Here is a 14,956-nt window from a genome sequence, read left to right on the forward strand (position 1 = left end):
TAGGCCACATCTGACATGTAGAAAGTCATTCACCCCAGTGGGAACCTATGCAAATTTTAAAAAAGATTTTATCACAGTTTTTTTGTCTTTACATTATAACTGAGCCCCTAAACCTGGCATTGTAAAAAAAATATGAGATGGGAGGAAAAATTATTTGACTCAACCTCACTAGGATGCTGCCAAATGAGAGGAATTTTTATTAATAATGGTAAATGCGCCCTCCTGTGACCAGTGTGCGCCTCTGACCAATGTATTGATGCCAGTTTATGCCAATTAAAGCCAATTTTAGCTCTTCAGATTACAATAGCCTATGCTTACGATAACAAAGTTGACATCCACGAAAAAGAAACTGAATAGTTGACATGTTATGTCAGACTAAAACTGCCTGCATCATGGCGTGATCATGATACACATTTTTTTTCTTCTTCACCTTTTTATTTCTTAAACAATCAATTTTAGCTTTTCATTATTGCTTAGAGAACCATTTACTCCTATAGGTACCGTTTTTCACCTTCACAAATTCCCAGTATGGCACACAATATCACGTCACTTTCACTTTCTTGTGTATTATACACTGTTGCCATCTACAGGTCATAACAGGCATAAGCCGCCCACCGATCATCGCATAACAGGACGTGACAACTACAATAGTGCGTCAGTTTTAAAATTATTTATAACTCAATGATCAGCTGTTATTTCTGATAACACAAACATACAAATATTTTAGAGACACTCAGATTCCAGCTGTTATGAATGAATCATATGTTTTAATAATATTTATCACATAAACATAGAAAGATTTTTCAAGTTCATTTCCTTGTTTCAGAAAAGAAAACACAGTATTTATGTGGGTTTTACGTCAAGGCACTTTTTCCCTTTGCTGATGTAGAGATAAGGAACACAGACATAGTCCAAAAAAAAACTCAGTATTTGTCTAACTCGAACAGCTTATTAAAAATAAAAAAATAAACCTTTAGTGTTAGGAAAACTACAATATTCACATCCACTTCTCATTGGTTTATGATCAAACCTGTGGTAAAGGAGTTTAGCAAATATTAGCTTTGACACTTAAATTACTTTTCTTTAAATATTTATCTGACATAAATAAAATCATCCTCTATGTGTTTCTCAGGTCTTAATCTCACATGCCAACAAATAAAATGAACGAATCAGCACCTCATAATATATCACAGATGTTTGTTCACAGCTTCAATGACTTATTGTTGCATATTTCACCAGGACATATATATATATATATTTATATATTTATCTACCAAATGTATGAAGACTCACCATAATTGAACTGCATTGTTTTATATGTTATTATTGCTGTAACACTCCTCCATCAAGTATTTCTCAGGTTTAACGGCAGAGTAACAACGTTTAACACAGCCTGTATCATGTTTGTGTCCATTACAGGCACTGAACAGAATAAATACACTCAGCAAAGTGTTGCACCAGCTTTAAACTGAATCAATATATTTCGAAGCTAATTAAAGCTGGTTTTGTTTCCAGTGTAGCTGCTGGAGAGTGTTTTCTGATGAAGGTGAATGATTGTGTTAGTGTTTAAACTATAAACATAGGAACATATTGACACCAGTAACAGCAACACCACCAGTAAAACACAGACAGTCTCAGTAGATTCTCTTCAGTATCCCTTTCGATGAAAGTACCAAAATTATATAAATAATGTTAATGTCCTGCTTAGCAGCCTCGGCCTGAGTCTGATTCAAGGACGTGTCCTCCTCCTCAAAGGAATGGCATTCGGATCAGGTGGCGAGTTATCACAAGTTATCATCATCCTGCAAGAAAACACAGATTCACAGAAGGTAAATGTAATGAGGAGGATTAATGTTTCAGTTACAAAAACACTACAGACTTGGAATTGTTTTCCCTGTTGTTAGTACAGGGGTTTTCATTTCCTAAATATTTAACACAGTGTCTTAAGGCCAATTCACACCGCACACACAAATGCCAACAAACACGTCTGTTAGAGTTTGTTGGATCAGTGTGATACCCCTGTCGGTGTTTGTTGCCGTTGGTCGAGGTTTGTTTTCTATCGTCTGTCTGTTCAATCGGCGTTTGTGTGGAATGATTTTTCAACAAACATGAACCGTTGCCATGATGATGAGGCAAGTCCTTTGCAAAGACTGTGTAGTTGCTGGGCGTGTGTTTGTGTTCATTTGTTTTATTTAAGTTGTTGAACGTTCGCCGGTTTCCGCTTCCTTCTTCCCACACGAACGAACATTACTACATTGGTGCCGAAGCCCGGGAGGAAGGAGGGACATGCTGTCGAAGAGCCCTCGCTGCTGAGGGGGATCGCGGTGCTGAGGAGTTTGGGCAGCGCGGAAGAGAAGACTGCGAGTGGCTGCCCGAGGCGGTGGTGCTGGAGCGAATGAGGATTCGGTGGGACGGAGAGCTCGCTGCCGTGCCCCTGGGTCGAGGTGGGGTGGCTGCCGTCCTAGAGGGAGCGGAGGAGTCACCAGCGCTTGCCCTGAGCCGGAGCCTGCTGCCGTCCGCCATGTTGGGGAGGAGCAGGGAGAGCGGGACAGGGACTCGCTGCCGGCTGCCCTCAGTAGGTGGAGCCACCGCTGGCCACCAGGGGGCGGAGGAGGATCGAGCCGTAGAATGCAGTCTCGGGAGTGCCCCCGGCCTGCAAAGGGCATTGGGGGTATGTGGCGAGCAGCGAGGCTGAGGGACCGTGAGACCTGGACGAGGCCGCGCTCATCAGCGTGGATGGGCGCCACTCGTGTCTCACGGAGGAGTGACGGGAGTATAAAGGAGGAGTGACGACAGTGAAGAACGAGAGAGGACCAGGCCTGGATTTAAATTTGTGTTTTGTTTTCGTTTTGTTATGTGTGTGCGCGGCAGTCGTCCGTGAGGGGTCGGTGACTTTCATTATGTGTTCATTTGTTTTATTTAAATCGTTGAACGTTCGCCGGTTTCCGCTTCCTTCTTGCCACACGAACGAACATTACTACAGCGTGCTTAGTAAATTATCCCTGTAGTGAAAATGGTAGGTTTCTGAACAAATCAGAAGACAATTCTAGAGAAGAAGCAAGGAGATATTCGCAAGAGAACAGTTTAATCGCACATGCATAAAATCTGAGTGAGAGCAGAGCCATATTTGAAAGCGTGCATCCTGTCCATTAAGTTGTATGCTGGTAAAAGAAATCCGCGATTTGTTAAATGGATGCAATAGTCACGTTAAAAAATAATGCGCTCTCGACATTTAACGTCATTGAAACTGCCTCAAATTAACTATAAAACAAGTGCATAAAAAGTATTAAAAAGGTGTCTGAAAGCTGCAATCTTTCATTTTTATTGGTTAAAATGAATGGGGAATATCTCGTGTTTTTCCGTGGGTGCTCGAGTTTGTTGGTGTCTGTTGGGGTGGTGTGAACATGACATGAACATTGTATCGGTTATTTTTCATTACATTCTAAATCCATGTTTGTTCCGTTTGTCTTTGTGGTGAAAATTGGCCTTTAAACTGCATCAAACTTTCATCTGTACTATCCACAAGTTTCCTACGCCCCATGAAGCCTTGCGTCAAAAGTGGGAGCGTCTTCCGGTTCGAAGTAAACAAGCGGGACTTTATGCATTTCCATTGTAGTTTATGCGCACTTTTTCGTATCGGATAGAAAATGTATCCGACTTAAACGAGTGCATCGTTTGTACATCTTGTACATCTTGGCGGAAATCCCAAAATGTGCATAAAAATAGGTGGATGCAGGGCCGTTTATAGCCATTCTGACGCCCTAGGCGAAATCTTTATTGGTGCCCCCAGTCAAATTTTAAAAAGCAACATTGGTATTACTGGTATTAATAAACAAATACATACATACCAAATTATATTTGTATATATTTGTTAATAAGGATTCAAATTAATAGCCAGATGCCTGTATAGCCCTAGGCCTCTAATATATATAGCCTATATTTGTGCACTCCCTAGTTGCTAAGAAATTGTTCGCAGACATAACTACATAATTATTATGTGTTATTAGTACATTTCACATGAAAGTAATAAGAATAAATACTGATTCAGTGTGGTTTTTGTTACTCATTGATGCGTGAACTTCCCCTTTAAATAACGCAACACTTTGCCCTCTGTGTGTGTGACACTGCTTGCATTAAGCACTATTAGAACTGAATGAATCGATTCAGCATTCAACACCATCTGTAAATATACGTTAAATTAGTCAACGTGATTTAATAAAGGATGTATTTATATTGTGAATTTGCACATTTTATTATAACATTTTTAAATTGGCCGCTAAAGTTTTATATGAGACAATTACAAAACACAGATTCTTTTAACAATGCATTGGCGCAAAAACCTTTTGGAGGTGCAATTAAGAGAAGAAAGCTTTATAGAGTCAAAATATAACTGATAATCATAAAATGCTGAAGTAAGTGTGTTATATTTTGCCTCTAACATACCGAGCAATGCTATCTGCCCATTCACAGCGGGATTTCTAGACTGCCACAAATACTGCCCTAACAAAATACAGATTTGTACCTGTTATTTTAATTGGCCTTTAGTTTGAATTTAGCTTTATTTTATGGTTAAAAAAAGTGTTACCTTGCCAAAGCATTGACCGGGTTCATTGATCTAATGGTGTTGTTGAGCGCTCCAATCGCGAACTTTTTTGACAGTAGCCTACTCTGATCTGATGGCATATAGGAATCGTCAGATTGACAGTTCTCTGATCCAATAGTGTGGGGGAACTATTGGGGGGCGGCAATAACATTTTAGAGTGGCTGTGACACCCTTTACACACAAACATCTAGTGCCAGATATGCTCTTATTGGCGCCCCCTACTGATGGCGCCCTAGGCGACCGCCTAGTTTGCCTATGCCTAAAAACGGCCCTGGGTGGATGGAAACATAGCTTATTGACATTCAACTGTTGACAGTCATTCAAACTATCCAAATTTGCTAATAATGTGGGAACACAACCTCAACGAACTTTCAAAAGGGTGAAACAACAGTACCTTTACCCTCCATGGTAGTTGGTTGGGAGGATGACGTGAAGAAGTGGCCTTGTATCGCGTACGGTAGCATTTTTAGCTATTTTCTAGATTCAGTAGCCTGTGATGGTAAGGAGATGAGCAATTTGAAAAGCTCAGAGGCGTATCAGTATCTGTCGGAAACGATCTAAAGGGCGGACATTGAGCCGAGCCTGAGCCTACACGTATCCCGTCACAAGGCATGGGTGCTAGCATCAGTGACAGGTGAAGTACAGACAGCGGGTTGTTCATGTATTAGGGCCAGGACGCTGTTGTAGTCATGTAGCAGCACTTTTGTGGAAGGTCAGTAAAGTAAGGAAGGACAATTAAGGACACGGAAATGGTATTGTTTATTGTATTGTGATATTATTAATTAACCAATAAATGTACTAAACTGAAATGTTTAGTGTGTGTCATTCATGTTGCAAATGTTGCTTCACAGTAACCTTCGCTTAACCCTTGTGGCGCCATCTGATAACAAAAAAAAGTAAAATATATATACTACCTCCGCCGCCTCGTCGTAAATTGTACTCACGTTCTTTTTTACAGTAGTGCCCCTCAGAAACAGGTGGATAGAAAAATAAACCTGAAGTATTGTGATTTCAATATCACCTCTTAAATGCTAAAACTGTTGTATTGCTGTTTTCTAATAAGACTCTTGCTCTCTGAATTTTGTTTTGTTTTGAGTTATTAGTGTTTTTGTTTTGACACCGTCTCACCTGTGAATATCCCCTTCTGTACTGTTAAAAATATACAGTGTACATTTGTTACACCCAGAATTATAATTATATAATTATATAAAATATATTGATATCACTGTTCTTTTAGAGTTTTTTTTTCCACAGTAAATCTCATATGTTGTTAAATCGGCTGTATGTAATACTTACATTCTGTGGGACTGCTGTATGATTCCTGCGGTGATAGTAAAACACACCAACACCAACCGCAGCTGCAAACACCAGCAGAACAACAGCAGCACATATTCCTGCTACAGCAGCTGAAGACAGACCTGAACCTGGAACAGCTGAAGAGATTATTACTAGAGAGAGAATAATAATCTATCCAGTACTTAATATTTTTGACTGTTGTAAAATAACACTGTAAATAGTTGATGCTTATTATAATGGCCATTGTGATATTGATTAATAGCGCCTTCTGTTGTTTTAAAACAGCCTGAAATCACTGTGAGTGGACAGGAAAACATTTTACTTTACTTTTTAGTTAACTGGAAAACAGTCCACTACCCAACACTTAATGGGTTGATTTAAAAAAAAAAATGGAACTTTTTTTGTTTTGTTTTTTAATCCTCAAAAGAAAATGCATTGAATTTCTGAATTATATACTCACCAGTGACAGTAACACTGAAGCTCTTAATAATGCTGAATCTGCTGCTGTTGATCTGTAGTTGATATTCTCCAGAGTCTGTGCTTCTGGTGTTTGTGATGGTCAGAGATCCAGTCTGATTCACCTTCAGTCGGTCTCTGAATCTCTCATTACTTTGATTACATTGAACATCTGTACATGTTGTATTGGGATCTCCAGTGATTTGAGCAATACAAGTGCCATTAAAAAACCATGTAATCATGTAATTACTTTTTTGTTTTATGTCACCAGGATCTAAAGTGACAGATTCTCCCTCCATCACTGACTTTCTCTCCATTTTATCTCGTTCAGCCGCAGAAACACCTGAAACACAAACCCACAGATGATGGAGGATCTTTCGCTGAAAACTGAGAAGATGAAAGCCCTTTCTTGTGTTTCGATCGGAAAAGAAACATTTATGCATGGTTTGTGCGTATAAACATATTCTACATACTTATTTTACATTAAATCCTCATTTAAACATAATAATAATAATAGAACTGATCAGAGATTGCATGATTAGGTGCTCCATCTGAACTCAACTGCAGATTCTTGTGAATAAATAAATGTTAAAACCAAAGACCCATTCGCACAAGTAGACAAGTAGCAAAAGTAGAGTGGGGCACAAACACTTTTTGACTTCCTTAGTTTGTGTTGTGACGGTTTCATGAATTTGTTTATCCCTGAGTTACAGGTGATTGGCTGATGGAGGGTGTGGTTTCGCACCTGAACCTAATAAGGTTCCTTTAAGAGGGACTGGATCAAACGGAGCATGAGAGCAACTGATGGAGAGCGCGCGAGCGAAGCAAGTTGGGCTTGGCAGCGAGGGTTATTGTTCGCCGTTCCCTCATCATAAGAGTGCCTGAGATCTGACGTTATGTGGGAGTTGGAGGGAGACCACAGCCGCATTGGAGTTCACGTGGAGTCATCTTCACTGTATTGATTTCGACTTTCCTTTTGGTTGTGTTTGGTTGGACTGATTGCATTTGCATTTCCTACTTACACTCACACGCTGACTAACATGTAAACTGAATACTTGACACTTCATGTTTTATTATGTTAATTAAATAAATCTTATTATTTATGCAGGGGTTGTGTGCATAACAAAACAAAGCCGTCTCCCTTTGTTTGTTGCGATTTAAGAACCTAGATCGTAACCGTGTTAATACACTTGAGGTTCAGAGTATTTATTTTTTCCCACATTAATTTCACACGTCTAGTACATTATGTGGTTTTGTTTCATTAATACAGTGTATACTTTTTTTTTTTCTTGATTTACCCCGAAAGAATGTAAGTGAAATGTGACAACATGCCCCGTAGGCGGGGTACAATGTAACATGAGCATATGACAGCTTAAAATGTTATCTGATATAATCAACAAAATGTTTGTCAATTTATAGTCAATAAAATACAATTATCAGCTCTTTTATATAAAATTATGGGATTTTTAAATATATATTTTTTGTTTGATAACAAACACTGCAAAACAGCTATAAAGCATAGTATTACAAACGTAATAATAATCAAAACATAATTTCTGAACATCAATAGAATTCATGAAAGTATAGAATATAGCAATAGTTCTAATAAGGGCTCATTGTAAAGCAGTGTAGTGTCTTCTGCTGTTAGATCAGCATTTAAAGAACGATTTCAACTCTTAAATAACAGACATAAGATTACAATATCAGATTTGTCTCATTTTATATAAACGCTAAAATATTGATTCTGAAAATCACTAAAGAAAAATCAAGAAACACATAAACAATGTGCTTTAAATGCATATAAATTGCATTTAAACTTACATTCTTGACTCACCATTGACCGTAACATTGAAGATTGTGTCACTGCTGCTGTTGATCAGTAGTTTATAGAGTCCAGAGTCTGTGTTTGTGGTGTTTGTGATGGTCAGAGATCCAGTCTGATGATCCAGCTTCAGTCTGTCTCTGAATCTCTCTTTACACTGATCATCTGCACAGATCTGACTCTGATCTCCAGTGATTTCAGCGATACGAATTTTATTAAAATACCATTTAATATTTTCTTGTTGGTCTGCTTTAACATCAGTGTTTAGAGTGACTGAATCTCCGTCCGTCACTAACACTTTGTTGGTATCAACACCAGACATACCTGGAGAAGAAACATCTAACATAAGACAAGGAAAAATATACAATAGTGCTGTGAAAATGTTTATCTACAGATCATAAAGATTGTGAGTAAAGAAATAAATCTGGACTAATAATGTAACATGCAAGCAAACAGCAGAAGATCATTATTATTTACACATTCACTCATCAGACAAACACACACAAGTCTCATGAATTATCTTACTCAACACACAATAAATAGGCTACACATCCTAATTCATATTATTTCCATATTTTTGGATACATTAGCTACATATTATTCATTTGGCAGAATCTTTTATCCAAAGCGACTCGCAATACATCTACATTTGATCAGTTTATCAGTCCTTCCAGAAAAATGCAGCTTTTTTTTGTGATTGTTGCGGGCAAAAATCCTTGATTATGCGGCACGTTTTCTTAAAAAATGCGATGAAAAATTCGGGATATTTATGCGATGAAAAATGCGGGATATTTATGCAATTTTATGAGATAAAACTTGCAAGAACTGCGGTTTGATGAAAAAGAGAAAAAAAGCTAATATTTTAAATTAAATATTTAAGTTCTCATCTTGTTTTATTGAAGACCTTAAAGGGTTAGTTCACCCAAAAATGAAAATTCTGTCATTAATTACTCACCCTCATGTCGTTGGACACCCGTAAGACCTCCGTTCATATTCGGAACACAAATGAAGATATTTTAGTTGAAAGCTGATGGCTGAGAAAGGCTTCACACAGGCCTCCATTGGCATTCAGTACATTGACACTTCCAAGATCCATGAAAGGCACTTAAAACGTCGTTACAAAGTCTATCTCACCACAGTGGCTCTACAATAATCATACAATGCGACGACAATAGTTTTTGTGCGCAAAAAAAAATCAAAATAACACCTTTATCCAACTTGTTCTTGTCTTCCGTGTGCGCCTCCACGACGCATGCGCGAGAATATGACGTAGCGCCGGTGTTCGGGAATCGATGAAATACACACTTAAGCTCCATTTTGAGCACTACGCCGAGACCTAAAGCACGATCAATGTAGAATCCAACAGCTTAGACACGCGCGTCTTCCTCTGCTCGTAAACAAATAGCTTCTGGGTCATATGTCCGAACGCCGGATCTGCGTCATATTCTCGCGCATGCGTCGTGGAGGCGCACACGGAAGACAAGAACAAGTTGGATAAAGGTGTTATTTTGATTTTTTTTTGCGCACAAAAACTATTGTCGTCGCATTGTATGATTATTTCATAAATTTTCATTTTTGGGTGAACTAACCCTTTAATAAACACATGGCTCAATTTGGACCGATTTCAAAACACTGCATCATGAAGCTTCGAAGCGTTATTGTTAAATAGGTTTATGGACTGTATTGACTGGTTCTGACTTAGTTGGGATCATCACGGGGCATCGGTAAGAATGCACAAAAGTCCAAAGTCCAATCACTGTTTTAATAGTAGGATCAAGCCATCAACATACTCAGAGCATTGCATGAACATTTTAGGGGTATGTGAGTGTGGTTTCTATAATAAAAACAGAAATATAAATAATCAGTTTACAGTAATAAATGATAAACATTTTACTCAAAGAATAAACACGTGAGGATACGGCCAGAAATGTAAACAGCTGACGATAAATAAACATGTGACTATCGTCTTCTACTAACCGTATCTCAATCGAGTGTAATCTTCACAATCTACATAAATATGGCTTAATAACATGTGTAAATTGTAAACACTAAAGTAAACATATGGAAAAATATGAGTCGTTATGATTATTTCACTTATACAGCGCGCATCGGAAAACACGTGCAAAGATGCACACAGTCATACCGCTAACATTAGCTTCACGGAATTCCGAAAACACTCAACATCAGAACGTTCCAACACATAATACAACAAATAGCAATATAAGCAAGGTTAAAGACGGTATATGTCGAAATTAAACTTACTTTTAAAGTTACGCACACTCTTCTATGGCTTGAATACACGCGAACCCTCCACAGCTTTCACGTGAAACATAAAAAGTTGCGTCAAACTCTGGGGGCGGGACTAAGTTATGACTGTCAATCATTCACAACCCACCAATAAGAATTAACTTAGTGAGCCTTTTCAACAGTTATGAATCAGTGAGTCGATTCATGATTCGGATCGCGTGTCAAACTGCTGAAATACGTGGCTGTTTCCGAAATCGCCCCCTATACCCTCATTCACTATTCCCTACATTAGTCCACTGATATAGTCCACTTCGAAAACGAGTGAGTGATTTCGGACACTAAGTCGCCGGAAAGGCAGCCGTTTTTGCAGTTTGTGCTTGCTGTTTGGCAGCTCCAGTAATAATGAAAAGATTTATCCTGAACTCTGCTATGGAAACTAGCATGTAACCTTAATCAAACAATATAATAATCATCTTAAAAAGGATCATTTATACCTGTATGCATGATATTGGGCTGGACCAGTGCGGTTCGGAAGATGGCTGGATGATTGATTCAGCTGTGGGCACTATTTGAGGGAACAGCCATTTAGTGGTGTCCGAAACCATAGTGGACGTTATTAAGTGCACTCATACAATCCCACAATGCACCACAATAACGAGTTTGCAACCGATGTATGCTCGACGGCTAGAGAATACCCATAATGCACTGTGAGAGTCGCGCCGTGCATTGAATGAATTCCCGCGTTTCGCCAGGAGATGGCATCGACTCACACACTTTTTAAGACCAATGATATTGGGCGCACTCACTTGTATCGTCTCTAATAGGGCTCGGGCGTATGACGTCATTACTGTGCGTGGCGGCCATGTTGATGGCCTCATTTGCTGCTACTCGGACTACTGCGCACTGTTTATAGACGTGCTCCCTCTCAGTCGTGTGTCTTAATTTGGCGTTATTATTGGAAACTATGGTAAACCGTTGCTGCATTGTGGGGTGTAACACTAGATCACATAATCGCCATGGGAAAAAGTTCGAAAATGGATTAACTTTCCACCTCTTTCCTGCTTGGAGACGCAACCACGGAGACCAAGTATCCGAGGTAACAAAGAGTCGTCGGCTCGCTTGGATCGCGCTTGTAAGACAAACTGTTACCTGGGGATATGGTGTTGGCTGATCGCGGCTTTGACATAAAGGACAGTGTGGGACTTATGTGTGCCGAGGTAAAGATCCTGCTTTCACAAAAGAACGCTGTCAGCTGATGCAAGAGATGTGGGGAGCACAAGAAAAAATGCCCACCTCCGAATTCACGTGGAAAGGGTGATTGTAACCGTCCGCAACAAGTACACTATTTTGTCAGATAAAGTACCGATTCACATGGTGTTGCCAAGCAAGGACGACATGACATTCCTCTATAAGATTGTGTATGTATGTTGTGCTCTGACAAACATGAGCCCTAGCGTTGAAATAAAATAAATGTGCATTAAATACAGCCATAAGTGTCTGTTGCATCCATACCCACTATCTTCAAAATAAATATACTTAAATCAATATAATGTGCAAAAGCAAGAAGTGTCACACAATCGCAATAACCGTATAATGTGCAAAAGCAAGAAGTGTCACACAATCAGATATTTTTCAGTGTTTATTTGCAAGTAGTGCAACCCGAGAACACAGAACGGTGCGGAATGCTTCAAGGTAAAAGGTTAACGTTACATAGGCTTCATGGTCTGCAGCTCCTGAACCCATCCATTTGTGAACTGCAAATTTCATATAAATCCAAACCGTTAATAGTTCCAATTTTGTCCATATACCGGTCCCTGGCTTCCCTATTTAACGTATCCCGGTAAATTCCACATCCTTTTCGGGATTTTAACATAGTTTTTCTTTCTCCCAACTCTGCTTCTCCTCGTTCGATTTGCTGTATGTTTACATTCGCGAGGCCATCAACATGGCCGCCACGTCCCAGAATGCAACGCAACGCCCGAGCCCTATTGAGCACGTCTGTTTACATACCCTGATAAACACTGATTAAACGCGTTAGTAGCTTTATTTTCACTTTTCTAATATTTTCTTCATATTCATAGAAAATAAATTCCTTTCCGATCTGATATATGATGGAAAAAAGGATCAGTGCGAGTTTGGTAAAAGGCGGCTTTGAACCTCTGATCAATTTGCGTCAAATCTTAATGCCATGCGTTACCCCTACACTATTGCTGCTGATGAAGATTGTGTATTCCGTAGGTGTGTCTTACTCAACCAGACGTTTAAACAAGCCGATATATTTAAGTATATTTTTTGTAAATTGCATCTACTCCAGTAAAATGTTTCTGTTAAAGGACCCACCGACATTTTTTTTTGCTTCTGACGCCCATAATATAAATAGTAGCCTACTATAAAGTATGTACATAGTACATAGGCCTACTACGGTATATACAAATATTATTGTTATTTTTTTTAATTAAATGCTTATTAGTTACTTTATTATTCCCCTTTCCAAGTAAGGGTATAGGGGGCGATTTCGAACACAGCCCGTGACTTTGGCGATCCAAACCGCTGAATCGACTCACTGATTCATAACGCTTCGAAGCTTCATGATGCTGTTTTTTTAAATCGGTCAACACACCGGGAAACTGCTTTGCGTGGTCTTTTGCTGTTATTTTTGTTGGCAAATGGGAATTTGCGCTTCATCATGGTTTCACCGATATCTATGGTTTCTCCACGGGGTTTGCAGCTTTTCGATGACGTTCACGTCGAGTAATTACGTCACTTCAAAACGTTCCCATGGCAATAGGGGGAAATGGCGGCTCTCGTGTGAAGTAAACAAACATTTTTCAACTTTCTGCTAATATATATGACTTTTTTTGCAACAAAAATGCGGGGATTATGAAATCATGCTAGCCCTGCATATTTTGCATGTGGAAATAGGCAATTTATGCGGCGAAAGTGCGGTGTATTTGAAAACCGCATAAATATGCGGACTTTGGCTGATTATGCATTAAATCATGCGATCGCATAATCGCGTTTTTCTGGAGGGACTGATTTATGCACTGATGTAGGGGAGAGCGGGGCACAAAGTAACACTTTTGGACTTTCTCAATTTGTGTAAATCCACTTGGCGTTCAGAGTATTTTTTTTTCTCACATTAATTTCACACGTCTAGTACATTATGTGGTTTTGTTTCATTAATACAATGTTTACTTTTTTTTTTTATTTACCCCGAAAGAATGGAAGTGACGTGTGACAACATGCCCCATGTAGAGTACATTATGAGTATGACAGCTTAACATGTTATCTGATATAATAATAAAAAATATCTGTGACAAACTAAAATACAATTAACTTTTTCATATAATAATGACATTTTTAATAACAAAAAATAAACACATTTTTAAGTTTGACAACAAACACAGCAACACAGTTATACAGCATAGTTCAACAAATAATAATAATTAAGCATTTCTGAACATTGGCTCTCAGTCATTAGCACTTCTTTCTCATGGTTTCTCAATAGAATTAATTAACTACATAAGAATATAACAGAATAGTTCTAACAAAAACAGATGAACATTTTACTTTCGAGTTTCGTCATTCTGGCACGTGTGGAAAGTTTTAAAACGGGTTTTACAACTAACTCTTAATATGTTACTTTGTGCCTCGCTCTCCCCTAAAATATATCAACTTTTTATGCCAAAAAACTTGACCTGATTATCGACAAGAACACAATTTTCACGCCAATAAAACTGATCTGGACTCGTTTCAACTCCGTCAGGTTCGTTTTTATCGGTTATTATGACATCGAATTATGTGATGCTCTTGTCAACCTAATCTCAACACAAACCCTAAATCCTACAGTCACCAGACTCACCACAGCGCCGGAAGAGCGATTGTAACAAATCTTACCATTGTCGCGTAAAAACACGATAACAGTGAGGAAATTAAAGTGAAGCTTCATTTTCACGACTTCCCCCCTCAGAAAATGAATCCAGATTTTAATGCATAATAGCGCTGTGTTCTTCTGCTTCGATGGCGACGCAGTTCTTTCACTACCTGGGAGCCACCCTATGGAATGTAGTAGAACAATTATGTCGTAATGGTGCTTCCTGCACATAGGCTATGCATATGAAAGGCTTTCCGCAGTATTCCGTTTTGAAAAAAATCGTATAAATATAATTTTACAGCAATAGCAGGCTATATTACATTGCATATTCCTAACTATTCTTGATTTTATTATTCTAAAGAATGTGAAGACTACTGTAAAGCCGTTTGAAATTATAGTTTATTACTTTAGTTATTTAATAATGAAACAAACAAGGTACACATAAATGGGGAAATTCATATAACATGAGCAATGTGAGAGCAGTCTTGTGGAAATAAAATACAGAAATAAGACATTACATATCCAGCTGAAATGAGAACATATTATTATTGGGTGAATTTAAGATTTCACTGACAGTGGTAAAGAGTAAACTTTAAGCTAAACTCAATCAGTAATACTGTCTGTCAAAGTTACACATTCACAATGTTCTCCTGGTAGA

At 38.6% G+C, this 14,956-nt stretch overlaps 2 protein-coding genes across 5 annotated transcripts in view; both read right to left on the minus strand.

Annotated features, from left to right (window-relative positions):
• Positions 1-14,956, minus strand: part of LOC307120270 (uncharacterized protein) — a 911,732-nt gene that overhangs the window by 775,594 nt on the left and 121,182 nt on the right. The window lies entirely within an intron of this gene.
• On the minus strand, positions 1,260-14,479 carry LOC307120299 (uncharacterized protein). Its single transcript, XM_079807279.1, has 5 exons — positions 14,322-14,479; positions 8,190-8,501; positions 6,360-6,698; positions 5,900-6,036; positions 1,260-1,802 (listed from the first exon to the last, which is right to left on the minus strand). Exons 1-5 carry the CDS (start codon positions 14,371-14,373, stop codon positions 1,785-1,787), a joined length of 858 nt encoding a protein of 285 aa, XP_079663405.1. The 5' UTR covers positions 14,374-14,479; the 3' UTR covers positions 1,260-1,784.

This window comes from Gobio gobio (assembly GCF_949357685.1).
Source record: "Gobio gobio genome assembly, chromosome: 24".
Classification (NCBI taxonomy): domain Eukaryota; kingdom Metazoa; phylum Chordata; class Actinopteri; order Cypriniformes; family Gobionidae; genus Gobio; species Gobio gobio.